At 47.7% G+C, this 13,266-nt stretch overlaps 1 protein-coding gene across 9 annotated transcripts in view; it reads right to left on the bottom strand.

The window, feature by feature from the left end:
• Positions 1-12,845, bottom strand: part of MARCHF2 (membrane associated ring-CH-type finger 2) — a 33,804-nt gene extending 20,959 nt beyond the window's left edge. Inside the window, exons 1-3 of one of the 9 annotated variants that reach the window (XM_014260109.2) lie at positions 10,330-10,597; positions 9,770-9,936; positions 118-337 (exon numbers count right to left, since the gene is read on the bottom strand). In XM_014260109.2, the coding sequence (XP_014115584.1) occupies positions 118-337; positions 9,770-9,791 (242 nt within the window). In that variant the 5' untranslated portion in view covers positions 9,792-9,936; positions 10,330-10,597. The other 8 variants (XM_014260110.2, XM_088067718.1, XM_014260111.2 and 5 more) reach the window with 8 other exon arrangements.
• Positions 12,846-13,266: the final 421 nt, after the last annotated feature.

Raw genomic sequence — 13,266 nt, 5'->3', positions numbered from 1 at the left:
AGCCCTGGCAAACTCCTTCACAAAACAAGACTCTAATGTCTCCCTGTACCCCTGAGCCACCAAAACAGGGGAAGAGCCCAGCTGCAGCTCCAAGCCCTGTCCCTGCAGCGGCCTCACCTCTGGGCGCCCAGCGCCTTGATCACTGTGGAGAGGAGCCGCCCGTCCTTGGCGGTGACCTGTGTGATGTACTGAGGGCGGCCGATGTCCGAGTCCTCCACCGACTTGGAGAGGGCAGCACTTCCCGGACAGTCGCAGAGGGAGCCAGGGAGGTGGCAGCAGTCGCCTGTCGTCATGGCAGCTCTGGGCCCCTCTGTCCCGGGCCCGGCACCTGGGAGACCTGCAGGAACAGCACCACAGTCAGAACCCAGAACCCTGGAGTGCCCAACCCCTCACGATCCTCCAGCCCCACTCGCACTAGCAGCACCCCAGGGTCCCAACATACACATGGTTTGTGAGTCTTCTGTCCCCTTTAACAGACTTTGTGAGGCTACCTTACCATTAAATAAAGGCTCCAAGTGTTCTACTTATGTAAGTTACCATCAGAATTGCAAATTTGCCTTTTCCAGAGAGAATTCCTGGTAACCACCCTTTAACCTAATGAAGCCTTTCAAACTGAATGTGCTGTCACAGAGATGGAGAAGACAACCAGAAGCCCCATGGGCCTGTGCTGTTCTGGCTAGAGCCATCCTGAAAACTTATATTTATACTCTCCATAAATACAGCAAAGTTTCACCTGAACAGAGCACCTCAACTACTTTATGTGGCTGAGTTCAAGAGGCCCTTCTCAGCCGCCTTCAGGAGATTTCTGAGCACTTGAAAAACCAAGTCCAAAAGGCTCCCCCATCCCATCTTTGATCTTTTTCCTCTCTATTCCATTAAATAAATGCACACGCTCCCATTTCTATATCCACTGTAGTACATCCCAACAGTGAATGGGTGGATATGAACCTCCCAAAAACACCAGAAATCCTCCCTGTGAAGGGCAGCAGTCTAGCCTGCCTCCTTTCCCTTTCAACTGTCCAGACCAATCATGACTTTTACAAGAGCCACTTGCAAACAGCAAAGTGCACCAGCACATTTTCAACATTTATCCAGCAAAGAGAAGGCACAGAACAGAAAATGCAAGAAATGGAGAGAAGATGCAGAGAAAAGTCCAACACAGCAAATCAGGGGTGGCTTTAATAAGCCACATGTGGACAGGAGAGCTCTCTGCCTTTGAGGTAAGGCAGCAGCTCACCCAAGCTGCCAGAAACAGCCACGTTCCTCCCTGGCAGGAGGTATCTCATCCCCAAAATCAGGTTTCCTCTGCAGATTTAGAAAAATCCTGGTTTTGCCAATCGCCTTTAGCCTGGTCCCTGAGAGGCAGCTGTGCATAAATAAAGAGCTGAGGTTACAGTGAGTCACACCAGACACAATCCAACAACACAGTACTGCTGGTAAAACCAAAATCCCTGTGTCTGTAAACAGGACTGCCTTATGTAAGGCCTGCACAGTAATCCCTGTGTGCCAGCACTGCTGCGATCAGAGCTGGAATGCTGCCTCATCCTGGTGGCTGGACTTCAAGATGAAATAAATCCATAAAAGAAGTTCAAATGAAAGCAATGAAAAGGAAAAAAGGGGAGGAATAAAAGGAAATAAAATAACCATGATCCCAAATAAGATCTATGAAAACAATTAGGTTTGTTAAATTTTGGAGGAATGGGGAGAATCTGCAATCTTTGCCTCCTGGAGGAAGAAGCAGGCAAACAAACCCTCACCATCTCATCCAAGGAAAGGCTTTTTTTGTTTTGAGATCTCTGAGCACAATGGGAGTCAAACATTCCCATGAAACTGCAGTTCTGACAGGTTCAACTAAGCCAAAATCTAACTAAAATAACTAAAGAAAATAAGGGCTTGATCCTGGTTGGAGGCTTGGGCACACTACAGACCAAAAAAAAACCCAAAAAGCCAGTATAAGAACATGATCCTTGAAGCCCTGAAAACACTAATTGGGGTAAGCACAAGTGCTTTTTCATGTCTTGGAAATTAAGCAATTCACACAACCAAGGGCTTCATCTGTCACGATAGCTTCCTTCATGTACATGCATTCAAGAGGGAGAGAGCCCTTCACTGGTGTATCAGAACCGGATGCCAACTTTGGTATCATCCCCTCACTTTACAGAACAGTTTCTAATTTCTAATATAAGACTTTCTAATCTCTTTTTTTAAGATGCTCTCGATAATTATTTGTAATCCTTCCTTTGGCATCTGAGCAGGAATAGGCTTGAGCTTGTGGGCCAGTCAATCCTCTTCAAAACAAACATGAATCTTTTCATCAACTTAAAAATTAACTTCATAGACTCACTCAGCCTCTCTCTCCACGTGTGCAAAGAACACAGAGCTACTTTTCTTATTTCTCCTCCTCAAAAAAAAAAAAAAAGGCTACAAACTCTCCAACTTCAAGGAGCAAAAGTAAGATGATAAATGCTATTTGAATTACTAAAGTTGGCTGTTCTGCAAGTTAAGGAGTTATTTAAAATTAACAACCTCTTACTGAAACAAGCATGAGAAGTTATATGCTTTCAATAAAAAGGTCAGTTCCATTTGTTCAGCCAAAATGCTGTTTATTTTAAGGTCCAGAAGAAAAAGTCCATTTTCTGTATACTGTATATTCTGTATACTTCATATTCTGTATACTGGAATAAAACTGACTATGCTTGGGAGTATTTATACTGAGGTGCTTTGCTTTCCACATCTGACAGACACAGCCCCATGGCCTTGCCCTAGGGTCCTGCTCAGGCTGGAAGGGAATGGCCAGGTTTCTGTTACGAGTTATTTGGCGTTTTCTTGTCAGGGTTCAGCCCAGGGTGGAACCTGAAGTCACTGCTTTAATATCTGACTCATGCCATTCAGTAAATATCAAGAAAAGCAGCAAGATTTTCATGGTTAGTAAAAAAGTAAGTGAAATCCAAAGACAACATCTGCAGTGCACTCAATTCCCAGTCCATACCCAGTGGAACATGAACCATGGTGTACAGCCAAGTCATTCCCTTTCCTGATCCCTGAAGGATCAGCTCATCAACACACAGCCTTCTCTCACAATTGTCAACAGCTCATCCAACCCAAACCCAGTGTTCACAGAGTCATTCAGGTTGGAAACAGCCTTTGAAATCATCTAGTCCAACTGCTCCCCCAGCACTGTCAAGTCAACTAACTCATGTCCCCAAGTGCCACACAGCTTTTAAATCCCTGCAGGGATGGTGACTCCACTGATGCCCTGGTACCTGACCACCCATTCCATGAAGGAATTTTTTTCAACCTAAACCTCCCCAGTACAACTTGAGGTTGTTTCCTCTCTTCCTGTCACTCGATACCTGGGAGAAGTGACTGACCCCCATCTGTCTGAACTCTCAGGGAGTTTTAGTGAGCAAGAAGGTCCCCCTTGAACCTCCTTTTTTGAACACCCAGAACCCTCAGCAACTCATCATCAGATTTGTGTTCCAGCTCCTTCCCCTGCTCCATTTACAGCAGAAACATCAAAATCCCAGGGTGAGAAACAAGACTTAAACAGCTGGTTTGAACCACTGTTTGGCTGACAACTGTTGTTGAAGCACTGTTTTTTTTCTAAGTACCTGTGTTTCCTGAGACCATTCCTTGGGGATACATTTCTGGTCCACATTTTTAAAAAAAGTCTCATAGACACTAGGTTTATTATCAACATCCCCTCTGCTGCCACAGCTAGACATGAGCAAATAAACCCAAAGTCTCTTCTCACCAATATTTTGCATCCTCAGCTTCTGAGCAGATCCAGAACATAAAGGGCTGAGTTTGTAGATAATTATTCAAACTGAAAAAAATCCAAATCCTGATTGTGGAAAGCTGTCTCAGAAGAGCAAATTCTACACTAGAATTCCAAAACTCAAACACATGCAGCAAAATTAGCCAGTTCCTCAAAAATCAGTTTGTGCTCTGTCACTGCTCCAAGGCAGAGACCAGGGTGCTGGTGCAGGATCCTGCTCCATGGCTTAAGTGAAACATTAAGTATCTGCAAGATACTTCCCCTGGTCAGTCCTCACACACTGCAATGAGATATGTACTCCAGTTTCTATCATTCAATGGGGAATGAGGCAGGCAAAACTCCCTCAAAAGACTGCAGAGATCAGGTTGGACGAGTGCTCTCCACACAGGAGATGTGCACAGCAGAAGTAAGCAGAAGTCAAGGAGCTAAAGGGTCCCCCAGATCTGCTCTCCATATTTAGACTTTGAGGATGGACAAAACAGTTATTTCTCCCTGACAGGGGAACCACAGCATGCCAGATGAACATCTGGATCAAAGCCACAAAGGGAAAACAGTCAAGATGAGAAAGACAACAGGAAAGGCTTCAGTCAAATAATGGCAGTAATGGGGACTGTCAGGTGCAGGTCATGGCTCTGCCATGCTGCTGTCCACTAATGAATATCCCAACCAGTCTAAAGCCTTGGAGCAATCCTGCAGCTTTGACAGGATCCAGAGCAAACTGGAATTAGAACCAGCTCCACCTGCTTTGGGTGCAGCGTGTACGCACCAGCTCCTGAATAGACTGGCTTCCCTGGGACATCTTCACCAAGAAAAAACCCAACACATGAGGCTGCCAATGGCTGAGTCTGTTCCTCTCACTGAGCAACTCATTTCCCTGATTACTGTAACTGAGACCTGGCACCTCTCCCATGGTGTCACCAGAAATAAACAAGTTCTATAGCCTACATAACCCATCCATCTGTACACAAGGACTTTTTGTATTTTTAGCAGGTAACCCACTCACTCATGGCAGATCAGAGCTGTGACCCCTGCTCACATGAGCTGATGTTTGAGCCCGAGTGCAAGGCTTCCCAGCCTGCTTTCCAAAGTCCTTTTAGCCACTTTGGACACAGACACTGAGTTTTCTAATCATATGATCCTGCAAATGTCACCAGTGAACTGAAGGTTTTCAGCTGCTAAAGGGCATTTCCAAACATCAGTGCTTTCCTTTTCACCACTAAAACTATATTTCCCAAATCCTGGGCTCTACAACTGAACATCTGAACATCTCTCTCCATCTCAGGAGAGACCATACAAAGAATTGGTTGCTGTACACATCTAAGCACCTGCTCCCACACACCTCATCTCATACAGCTAATGCACAACTTCCATGGCCCAGGTTCAATCACAGGTGTGCAGCACATCCTCCAGCCCTACTTCTGCCTACTGAGGCACTGGCCTCACTGGTGTATCTGCAGCCGTGTACTCTGGGTTACTGGTAGAGTACCCCCGTTTCTACATCTGGCCTCTAGACCCTCACACCCAAGTGATCACATGCTTCAGACACTTCCACAGAAATACACATAGATGGGATGCAAGGAGCGGCCTGAAGTGCTCCCTGCTACTGTTAAAAGGTTGTATAAGTGAATTAATCTAAAGAGAAAAAAATACCAAAGCCAAAAACAACAACCAAAAAAAAACCAACAAAAAAAAACCCCAAAAACCCACCCCCAAGAACCAGTCCCAAACTGCATAGGGCTTTGTTTTCAGTTTTGTTTCTTTAAATGTACTTTCTGCTGAGGGTTGAAAACCACAGTATTATTTTATTCTTTATTAAGAATATATGATTTTATACATCAACTGACTCCTCAAAGTTACCCTGCAGGCTGGCTATGTAACACCTTAAAAGTACCCAAAAAGCCAGCACAGGATCTGCCCACAATTGAGCCATCAGCAATTCTTCCCATCGCTCAGGGCTGGGGAAGCAATCTCATTAGTCCTATGCTCAGAAGTCACCTGAACACAACGGCCCTAAAGTCAGGGTGCAAGGATCTCTGTTCAGCGAGAAAAGTGACACAGCATTTTATGACATGTACCTCAACATTCAAAATAAGATCTGATGCCATGCAACAGCTTCTAAAACATTTTAAAATGTGGTAAATAATACATGGGAAAGCATTTCACTCTCCAGGAGCTTCTCTATTTCCTGCCCCACCTGCAACATTTGGTTGGCAATTGCAACTAAAGGAGATGCTGTAATAACTGCAGCCATAACTTGTTCCTCAGAGGATGCCAGTGGAGCAATGCTGTGATCAGAGCCAGGGGCAGCCCTGACCCTGGGCTCAAAACAAACCCAAAAAACAAGGGAAAAAAATAAGCAAGACACAACATTCTGGGAGACTGTGAATCTTCTGATAAAGCTTCACACCAGGAAACTCCTCCTACACCTTTAACAGCAAAAGCTTTAGGCTGACTCCAGAGACTCACCTAACTCATTCCTGGGGCTGAGTTTAAAAACATATGCTCCAAGTTTAACCCTGTAACACCCAGGAGGTGGTCAGAAGCTTAGAGGACACAGTCTTTCTGGACTCTTGTGTTTGTCACATTTGTACATGACCACAGCCAGACTTGGCTGGGCTGCCCCTCCACTATTCCAAACACAGCTCAGCAGCCGTCAGTGGTAACTCAAGGTTTCACTCCTGGCTGCTGCTGGGGACAATCATAACTTCACTAAACCAAGAAACTACTTAGATATATTCTAGAAGATCTCAGAAGTCTTGATTATTTAGATTATGGCAAATGGGTTTGCAGACACAGATGAAGATACAGTCTTCCACTTCCATTTTTTTCAAGAAGATACATTACCAGGATCTGACTGCTGTTCCCCATTGGTAGAAAAATGCTGCAGCAAGCCTTGGTGATCAATAATTGCTGTTTTCCAAAGTCAACATCCACACACATCCCTCCTCTTCAAAACTTCAGCATATTGGATCAACATCTGCAGTAATTTCGCTTCATCTCCATGTCTTGAAGCAATGGAAAATTATTGGCAGGCAAAGATGAAGCTCCTGTGGCACAGCTCCTGTGGAGCTTGGTGAAAGTCCCAGCAGGTAAGAACCCTAACTTTTAAACAAGGCCAAAGGCGTGGGTCTCATGTGGACACAGAAGAACTGGGACACAGCAGGGCTCCCTGGATTTCAGGGTACCTATCATGTTGTTCACTCTCTGTGTTTCAAACAAGCTTTCTTCATTGCCCAATAAAGTTACTCAATATTCAAAAATATGCAAAAGGTTCAAGCTTAAATGTTGAGAAAAAAAAATCAGTACAAAAAGAAGAAGCCTAAAGGATGATTTTTTTTCTTGCTGTGCTTGGGAACAATTAGGCTGTATGTTACAGCTGGAATCCCAAAATGAACAAAGTTATCTCAGATCTTTCAAGACTTGCTATCTGCCACAAGGCCATATGAAAGAAGTTTACTGCACTTTAATTACCAACATCTGGAAAAACGAATTGCAACATTAGAACAAAATTCTTTGCAGAGGGTGTTGCCAATCAAAATTCAGTCATTTTAATAACAAGTTTCATATGGGAACAACCAAAAACCAGCTGGGGCACGAGGAACACCTGCAGCTCCTCTGAGGATTCAAAAACATCAGCTTTTAGAAGTGAAAAGCAGCAGAACTCACTATATAATGCAACTACACAGTCTCTGCACTCACTTCCCTCTGCATTTTATCACTTTTTCCAGGGAAGGAAAGATGCATTAGAAAGACTTGAAACTGAAACCATGAACCAGGGTGAAAAAAAATGTATTATCATGCCTACAATACAATTCTGGCAGAGTGCTACCTGTCACTGGGGACAACAGCCAGCCCACCAGACACAAGCACAGCCCTGCCTTGCTGAAGGGACCAGAGCTGTGTGGCCTCTCACACCTCTCTGTACCCACATGCTTTACAGAACACCAGCAGCAGACACTTCTGCTTCCCAGCTCTATTGCTTCAGTGAGATCCTCTTTAAACAGAGCCTCTGCAGTAAGGTCAAAGCTCAAATACTTCCCAGTCATTCACAGTCACTTGCCAGGCAGTTGCAGTTTGTTCAGAACAAATGGATTTTCCAGCTGTGTGTAATACCTCAGGAAACAGAATTTTAGTGTAGCAGTAACACATGCACCAGATCAAGACAGCAGCACCCACACGCCACAGAACTGGTCATCCCTCGAAGGGCACGACTCGGGAAGATGCAACACATTATTTGAGAATGCAACACAGGTTGGGAAGCCCAGGTCAGAAAGAACCTGCACTCTCTCCAGTTTTCCTTCTTGGTTTATAAAGCATCATTTACACTGCTATACAAGTAACAATGCTCTGCTTGGAGATGGAGACGGAACAAACCACCAACACAGCTCACAGCAGTCCTGCTCGCCCTGACTGCTCAGAGCAGTGCAGCCGGTGTGCAACCACTGCATGAAACTAGGCAGCACACTCAGCTCCCAGGAGACATTTGATCTGGAATTTAACTTGACTATTTATATTTTTCAACCCAGCTGTATCACAAATCTCTTCAGGACATTCAGCTTTCAAGGAGTTTTCCAGCAAAGGCACCACCAAAGGCAGCCTGTGACTCGCCACCCTGCTCTAGAGAGCTCCAGAGCACACACCAACTGAGAGCATCCCCATGGTCAACCAGAGAAGACTCAGTGACCCCAGCCAACTACACCAGTGTCTCCCTTCTGCCCACTCCTTACTGCTACAGATTCCCTCCTCAATCCTCAAGTGAAACTTCACAACTGGTATCTGTGCTGCAGAACTCTCAGTTCAATTTGTAATGTTTTGCTTAGGCTGCATTTCTAGTTCTTCTGGACACAGGCCTTGTCTGATTTGTCTGCAGAGAAGTACAAGAAAAAATGGGGAGGAAATAAATTGAAAACAGTCTAGAATTGAAGTTTACCTTTCCCCTCCCACCACTCTCAAATCTAACCCCAAAAAGCTTTCAGCTGAAACAGGACTAAAGCTTGCAAAGCTTCAAACAAAGAAATCCCTGTTCAAGCCAAGACTGCACAAGCTTGGTGCGTTCTCCTTTTTGCAGAAAAGTGCTTTAGAAAATAGTTTGATTTGTTTGTACTTTTATTTCCTGAGCCAGTGCTGCTCCTTGTCCCTTGTTCCCTCTTTTTAGGAATTGGATGAAAATGTTTCCTTCAGTCAATCAGTAATTTCATAACAAGTGATTAGAATTTCAACAGCACTTACAGTACTTCAGTCCTTGATGTTAACCCCGCATAATCATCTCAGGTTCTACCAGGAATTGATTAGTTAGAATTGCTACATACAATCTGGAATAAAGCTTACATATGCCTATTATTTGAAATGGGGGCAAATTATAAGATTCCAAATGGTAACAGTTCTAGAGAGGCCTGGGGCCGGAAAGGTATGGGTAGAAAGAGCAGCAGGTCAGTACAGCTCCTGTTGGGCTGCTCCCTTAACTGGAGGATACACAGGGTTCAGTCCCTGCCTCAGGACACGCCAGCAGTCCCTACTTTCAGGATTTTGTCATTCTGCACTTTACCTTCAGTGCTTAGGGCTCTCACAGGCTGCAACTGCACAGTGGGAGAGGCACATTCCACCCCCAGGAAAGGTGCACAAGACCCTGAGACACACTGTAGTAACTTCCCTGCTTTCACCCAGCAACATGAGCAGCCAAGAGCTCTCCCAAACCAGCTCCAGTGGGAAACTCCCTCTCCCAGCTGAGCTGCATTGCTGCTGCAATGAGCTACAGCTGACCTGGTCTACTTACAACAGAGATGGCACAAAGACACAGATTCCAGGGAATACCTGCTACAGTTGGAGCTGTAGAGAGAACAGCTGGAGGACTGGACGGGTGGAGATCCTGCTGTTTATGTGTGTGACATGTACTGTGCTGATAAGCCACGCTTGATAAGCCTCAGCACAGATTAATGCGTCATTTTACCACCAGAGAAAGCTAATGCAGAGACTTTAAGATCACTTGCCTACCCTGGTTTGGTGCTGTTCTCATTTCCTTCACAGAAAAGAGTCCCAGGGTTTAGTTCTCCTCATAGCTTGTGTGCCCAGGTGTCACTCACTTAGACGTGCCCAGAGTGCTTCCAAGGGGACAAGAGTCAGTAACCGAGACCATTTCTCTATTGTGGGAAAGGCTGGAGCTAAAAGCAGGCAGGAGCAAAAGTTAACCAGGGTAAATTAGATGGGGAGGGAGAACAGACACAACAGCTCAAACTTCAGTCTGGAGGGGAAAAAAAAACCAGTTTGTGAACAAAAACTATGAAATCTCCAACTATCCAAAGCTGAGTCAAAGTCAAGTAGAGAAAAAATAAACTCATCCTGTAGTTTATAGCTCACAATGCTATATTCCTCCATTCATTTTCTAAGAAAAGCTTCTGTGTTCTTAGTGTGAAAAACCAAGATATTTTAAACAATAGTGAAAAAGTCCCCAAATGTCCATTTCGCTTTGTGCCTCTACCTGCAGAACTACTACAAAATTATATCCTGAGGACTTGCAACAGTCCCTCAGACTCACAGAGTCTCAGAGTCCATACCCAGTCTCAGCTTGCCATGGATGCATTTTGACTTCATTTTGGTCGTGCTGTTTCAAGAAAACACTGCTTACTTCCTCCCAGGGAAACATCGTGTCCTACACTTGCTTGATCAGGCCAGCATCAGTCACTTAGAAGAGGAAAGGCCCTCGCCCAGCATCCATGAAGGCAAGAACTCTGTCGGAAGCTGCTCACAGTCAGTACATTGTAGTTGTGTTCATTTGCACAGCCTCCTTGGCGTCCAGCACAGGGTGACCTCACTCTGCAGCCTCTGTGCAATCCACAGCAGAAAAGAGCAAACACATACAAAACAAGGAACATTAGTTCCAATACCATTTTCTTTTTCCACTTAAGCAGTGGTGCTCTTCAGCTAATCACACACAGACACCCCCAGCTTTATAGCTGGTATAGAGTGTTCATGAACTACACATTAGGCTCACACTTGGCCACTCCCTGGTCAGCTCCTGGCAAAGTTTACACTTCTTGACTGATGCAGGCTGCCTGGAATGCTCCCCAGTGCATGCTTGGGGGTAGTTAGACCTTCTGTCCTCAACCAGAATTATGAAATTCACTGTCACGGTGCATGTGACAAAGGGATTTTAGAGTCTCAGCTCCCTTCCCTTTGAACCTCTGTTTCTGAAGGGTGACACACCATCACAGCTTCAAACACACTTGAAAAACCAGGGCACTTCCAGCCTCCAAACACTCCCTGCATAATTCTTTGAAGATGCAGAAAAGTATTCAAGCACTTTAGCCTTGGAAAGCCAAGACTAACATCCAGCTGTTCTAAGCTGCATACTGCACATGTGTGAGTGGCGGCCAAGCAAGGTGACAAAGTCCCCATGAGCTGGGTGACAAAGGGGACCGGCCACAGCCAATGCAGCTGTCCAACCACAGTGACAGCACAGGCATTCTCAACAAGAACCTGGAAAAAGGTCAAGAAAGCACTAGAAACTGCATCAGAAGGGAAAGACATAGAGATAAATGCTTGTAGGAAGGAGAGTGGAGGAAGAGAATGAGAGTGCCAAGGAAAATGAAGGGCTGGTAATAGAGAGGGTTAAGAGAGGAACAGAAACAGTCCCTTAGGGATAAGCAAATAAAGGGTATAGGGTGGGATGAGAATCACATCCCCACTGATGGGTCTTCATCACACACGTCAGGGCAGGGACAGAACAATGAACATAAACAAGCAGGATAAAAAGCCAGAGCTGCTTTGGATAACCCTGACACTTACAGTTCACCATCATCATCCCCAACATGAGCAACACTCCACCTGCCTGCCTGCAAAATTCGAGCTCTGCACAGCTTCCTCCAAGAGGACAACAGCCTGAACTCCCCTTGGTCCAGCAGCACCATGCAGTGCAGATGTATCACCCCATGCCTTGGTGGCACCATTTCTGAGGGCACTACAGGCAAGCAACAGCACACTCCAGAAGCCTCCAAGGTCACTGCACAGCGTTTTGGTTTGTCATCTTGGTCGCCCCACCAGATCTAGAACACGTAACAAGAGCAAGTGCATGAGACTGCAACAAAAACACCTCCCATGTCACAACCACCTTCCTGTACATGAGCTATAGGCTTGTCCCTTGGATAGATCCCACAAACCAGCAGTTCTGGCTTGTCACAGACAGTTGGCTCAAGAAACCTAAGTTTAAATGAAACAGAAAATTAAAGGCTGCCAATTTATGAAAAGTCCATCATAAACTCTAAGCTTACACCATGGAGGAAAGCAGCTGCTGCTCCAACCCAGGACTGCAGCAACCTCTTCAGCTGCGGCTGTGACACCGAGCTCATTCTCTTGGGAAATCTCTGCACAAGGCAGTGTGTTCGTGTGCTCAGGAGGCAAAACAGGAATCAGAACGCTCCCAAACACGTGAAAAAACAGGAACGGGAGCCCACGAGCAAAGGAAACTTTTCTTAATAATTGCTTATACCTAGGGAAGACGAATGTAATGAACAAACGCCGCTTCTCAAACCTCTGGCTCTTCTGTCCCTGGTGATATTTGTACGCGACATCCCCGTTGCTCCCGGGGAATGATGCCAGCCCAGCCCAGCCCAGCCCAGCCCAGGCCCGCCCAGTCCGGCCCAGCCGGGAAGGGCCGTGGTTCAGGCGCGGGGGCCCCGCACAGCGAACACAGCGCAGCCCGTAACGGCGGCAGCGTCTCGCACGGGGCCCGTGCGGGCAGCAGGGTCGGCGGCAGCCGCTCCGCGGGAGAGGCCCCCGAGACCTGCAGCACGGCTCCGGCTCCCGAGCACGAGCAGCGCCGCACACCGGGGACACCCCTCGGCGGGGACACCGGGAAGGTTGTCAGAGCTCCCGGGTCTCGGCCCACTGTGGCCGGGGCGCCGCTCCCGCCGCCGCAGCCCCGCGCCGGGGCTCTGCCCGGGCCGGCGGGCGCGGAGCGGGACGTGGGGCCGCCCCGGCCGCCCCCCCTCGTCTGGTACCTGCGCTCCCGGCGCCCGCGGCCCCTCAGCGCGGCGCGCGCCGCCCCAGCGCCGGCTGCGGCGGCCGTCGGGCCCCGCCCCCCAGCGCCCGCCCGCCAATCCCCGCCCGTGCCGCGCTGACGCAGCTCTCGAGCTCCCAATGGACTGCGGGCAACCCGACGGCGTCGCAACGCGACCCCGCTGGCAACAGCCGGCGGCCAATAGCGGCTCTGCGGCCAAGCTCCGCCCCCTCCCGGCGCCTCGGGCCCTGCCCTTCACCACTTGCTCCGCCCCAGCCCCGCCCCCCGCTGTGCCCGACGCTGACCCCGCCCCCAGCCCCGGGACCCCGCCCCACGCGGCACCTGCGGCCGGGCACAAGCCCCGGGGGCAGCGGCTGTCCCGTCCTGCCGCTCCCCGGGGCACCGGCAGGGGCGTGCATCCCCGCCCCAGCCCGCGCTCTGGCTCGGGAGCCCCTCCCATCTTATTCTACAGTTGTGGCTGGAACAGAACTTTACA

This window comes from Pseudopodoces humilis, chromosome 28 (genome assembly GCF_049639895.1).
Source record: "Pseudopodoces humilis isolate 2021_Gansu_Grassland_sample_001 chromosome 28, ASM4963989v1, whole genome shotgun sequence".
Taxonomy (NCBI): Eukaryota; Metazoa; Chordata; class Aves; order Passeriformes; family Paridae; genus Pseudopodoces; species Pseudopodoces humilis.
Note: the sequence above shows the minus strand (reverse complement) of the source record. Positions and strands in the feature narration are given on the sequence as shown.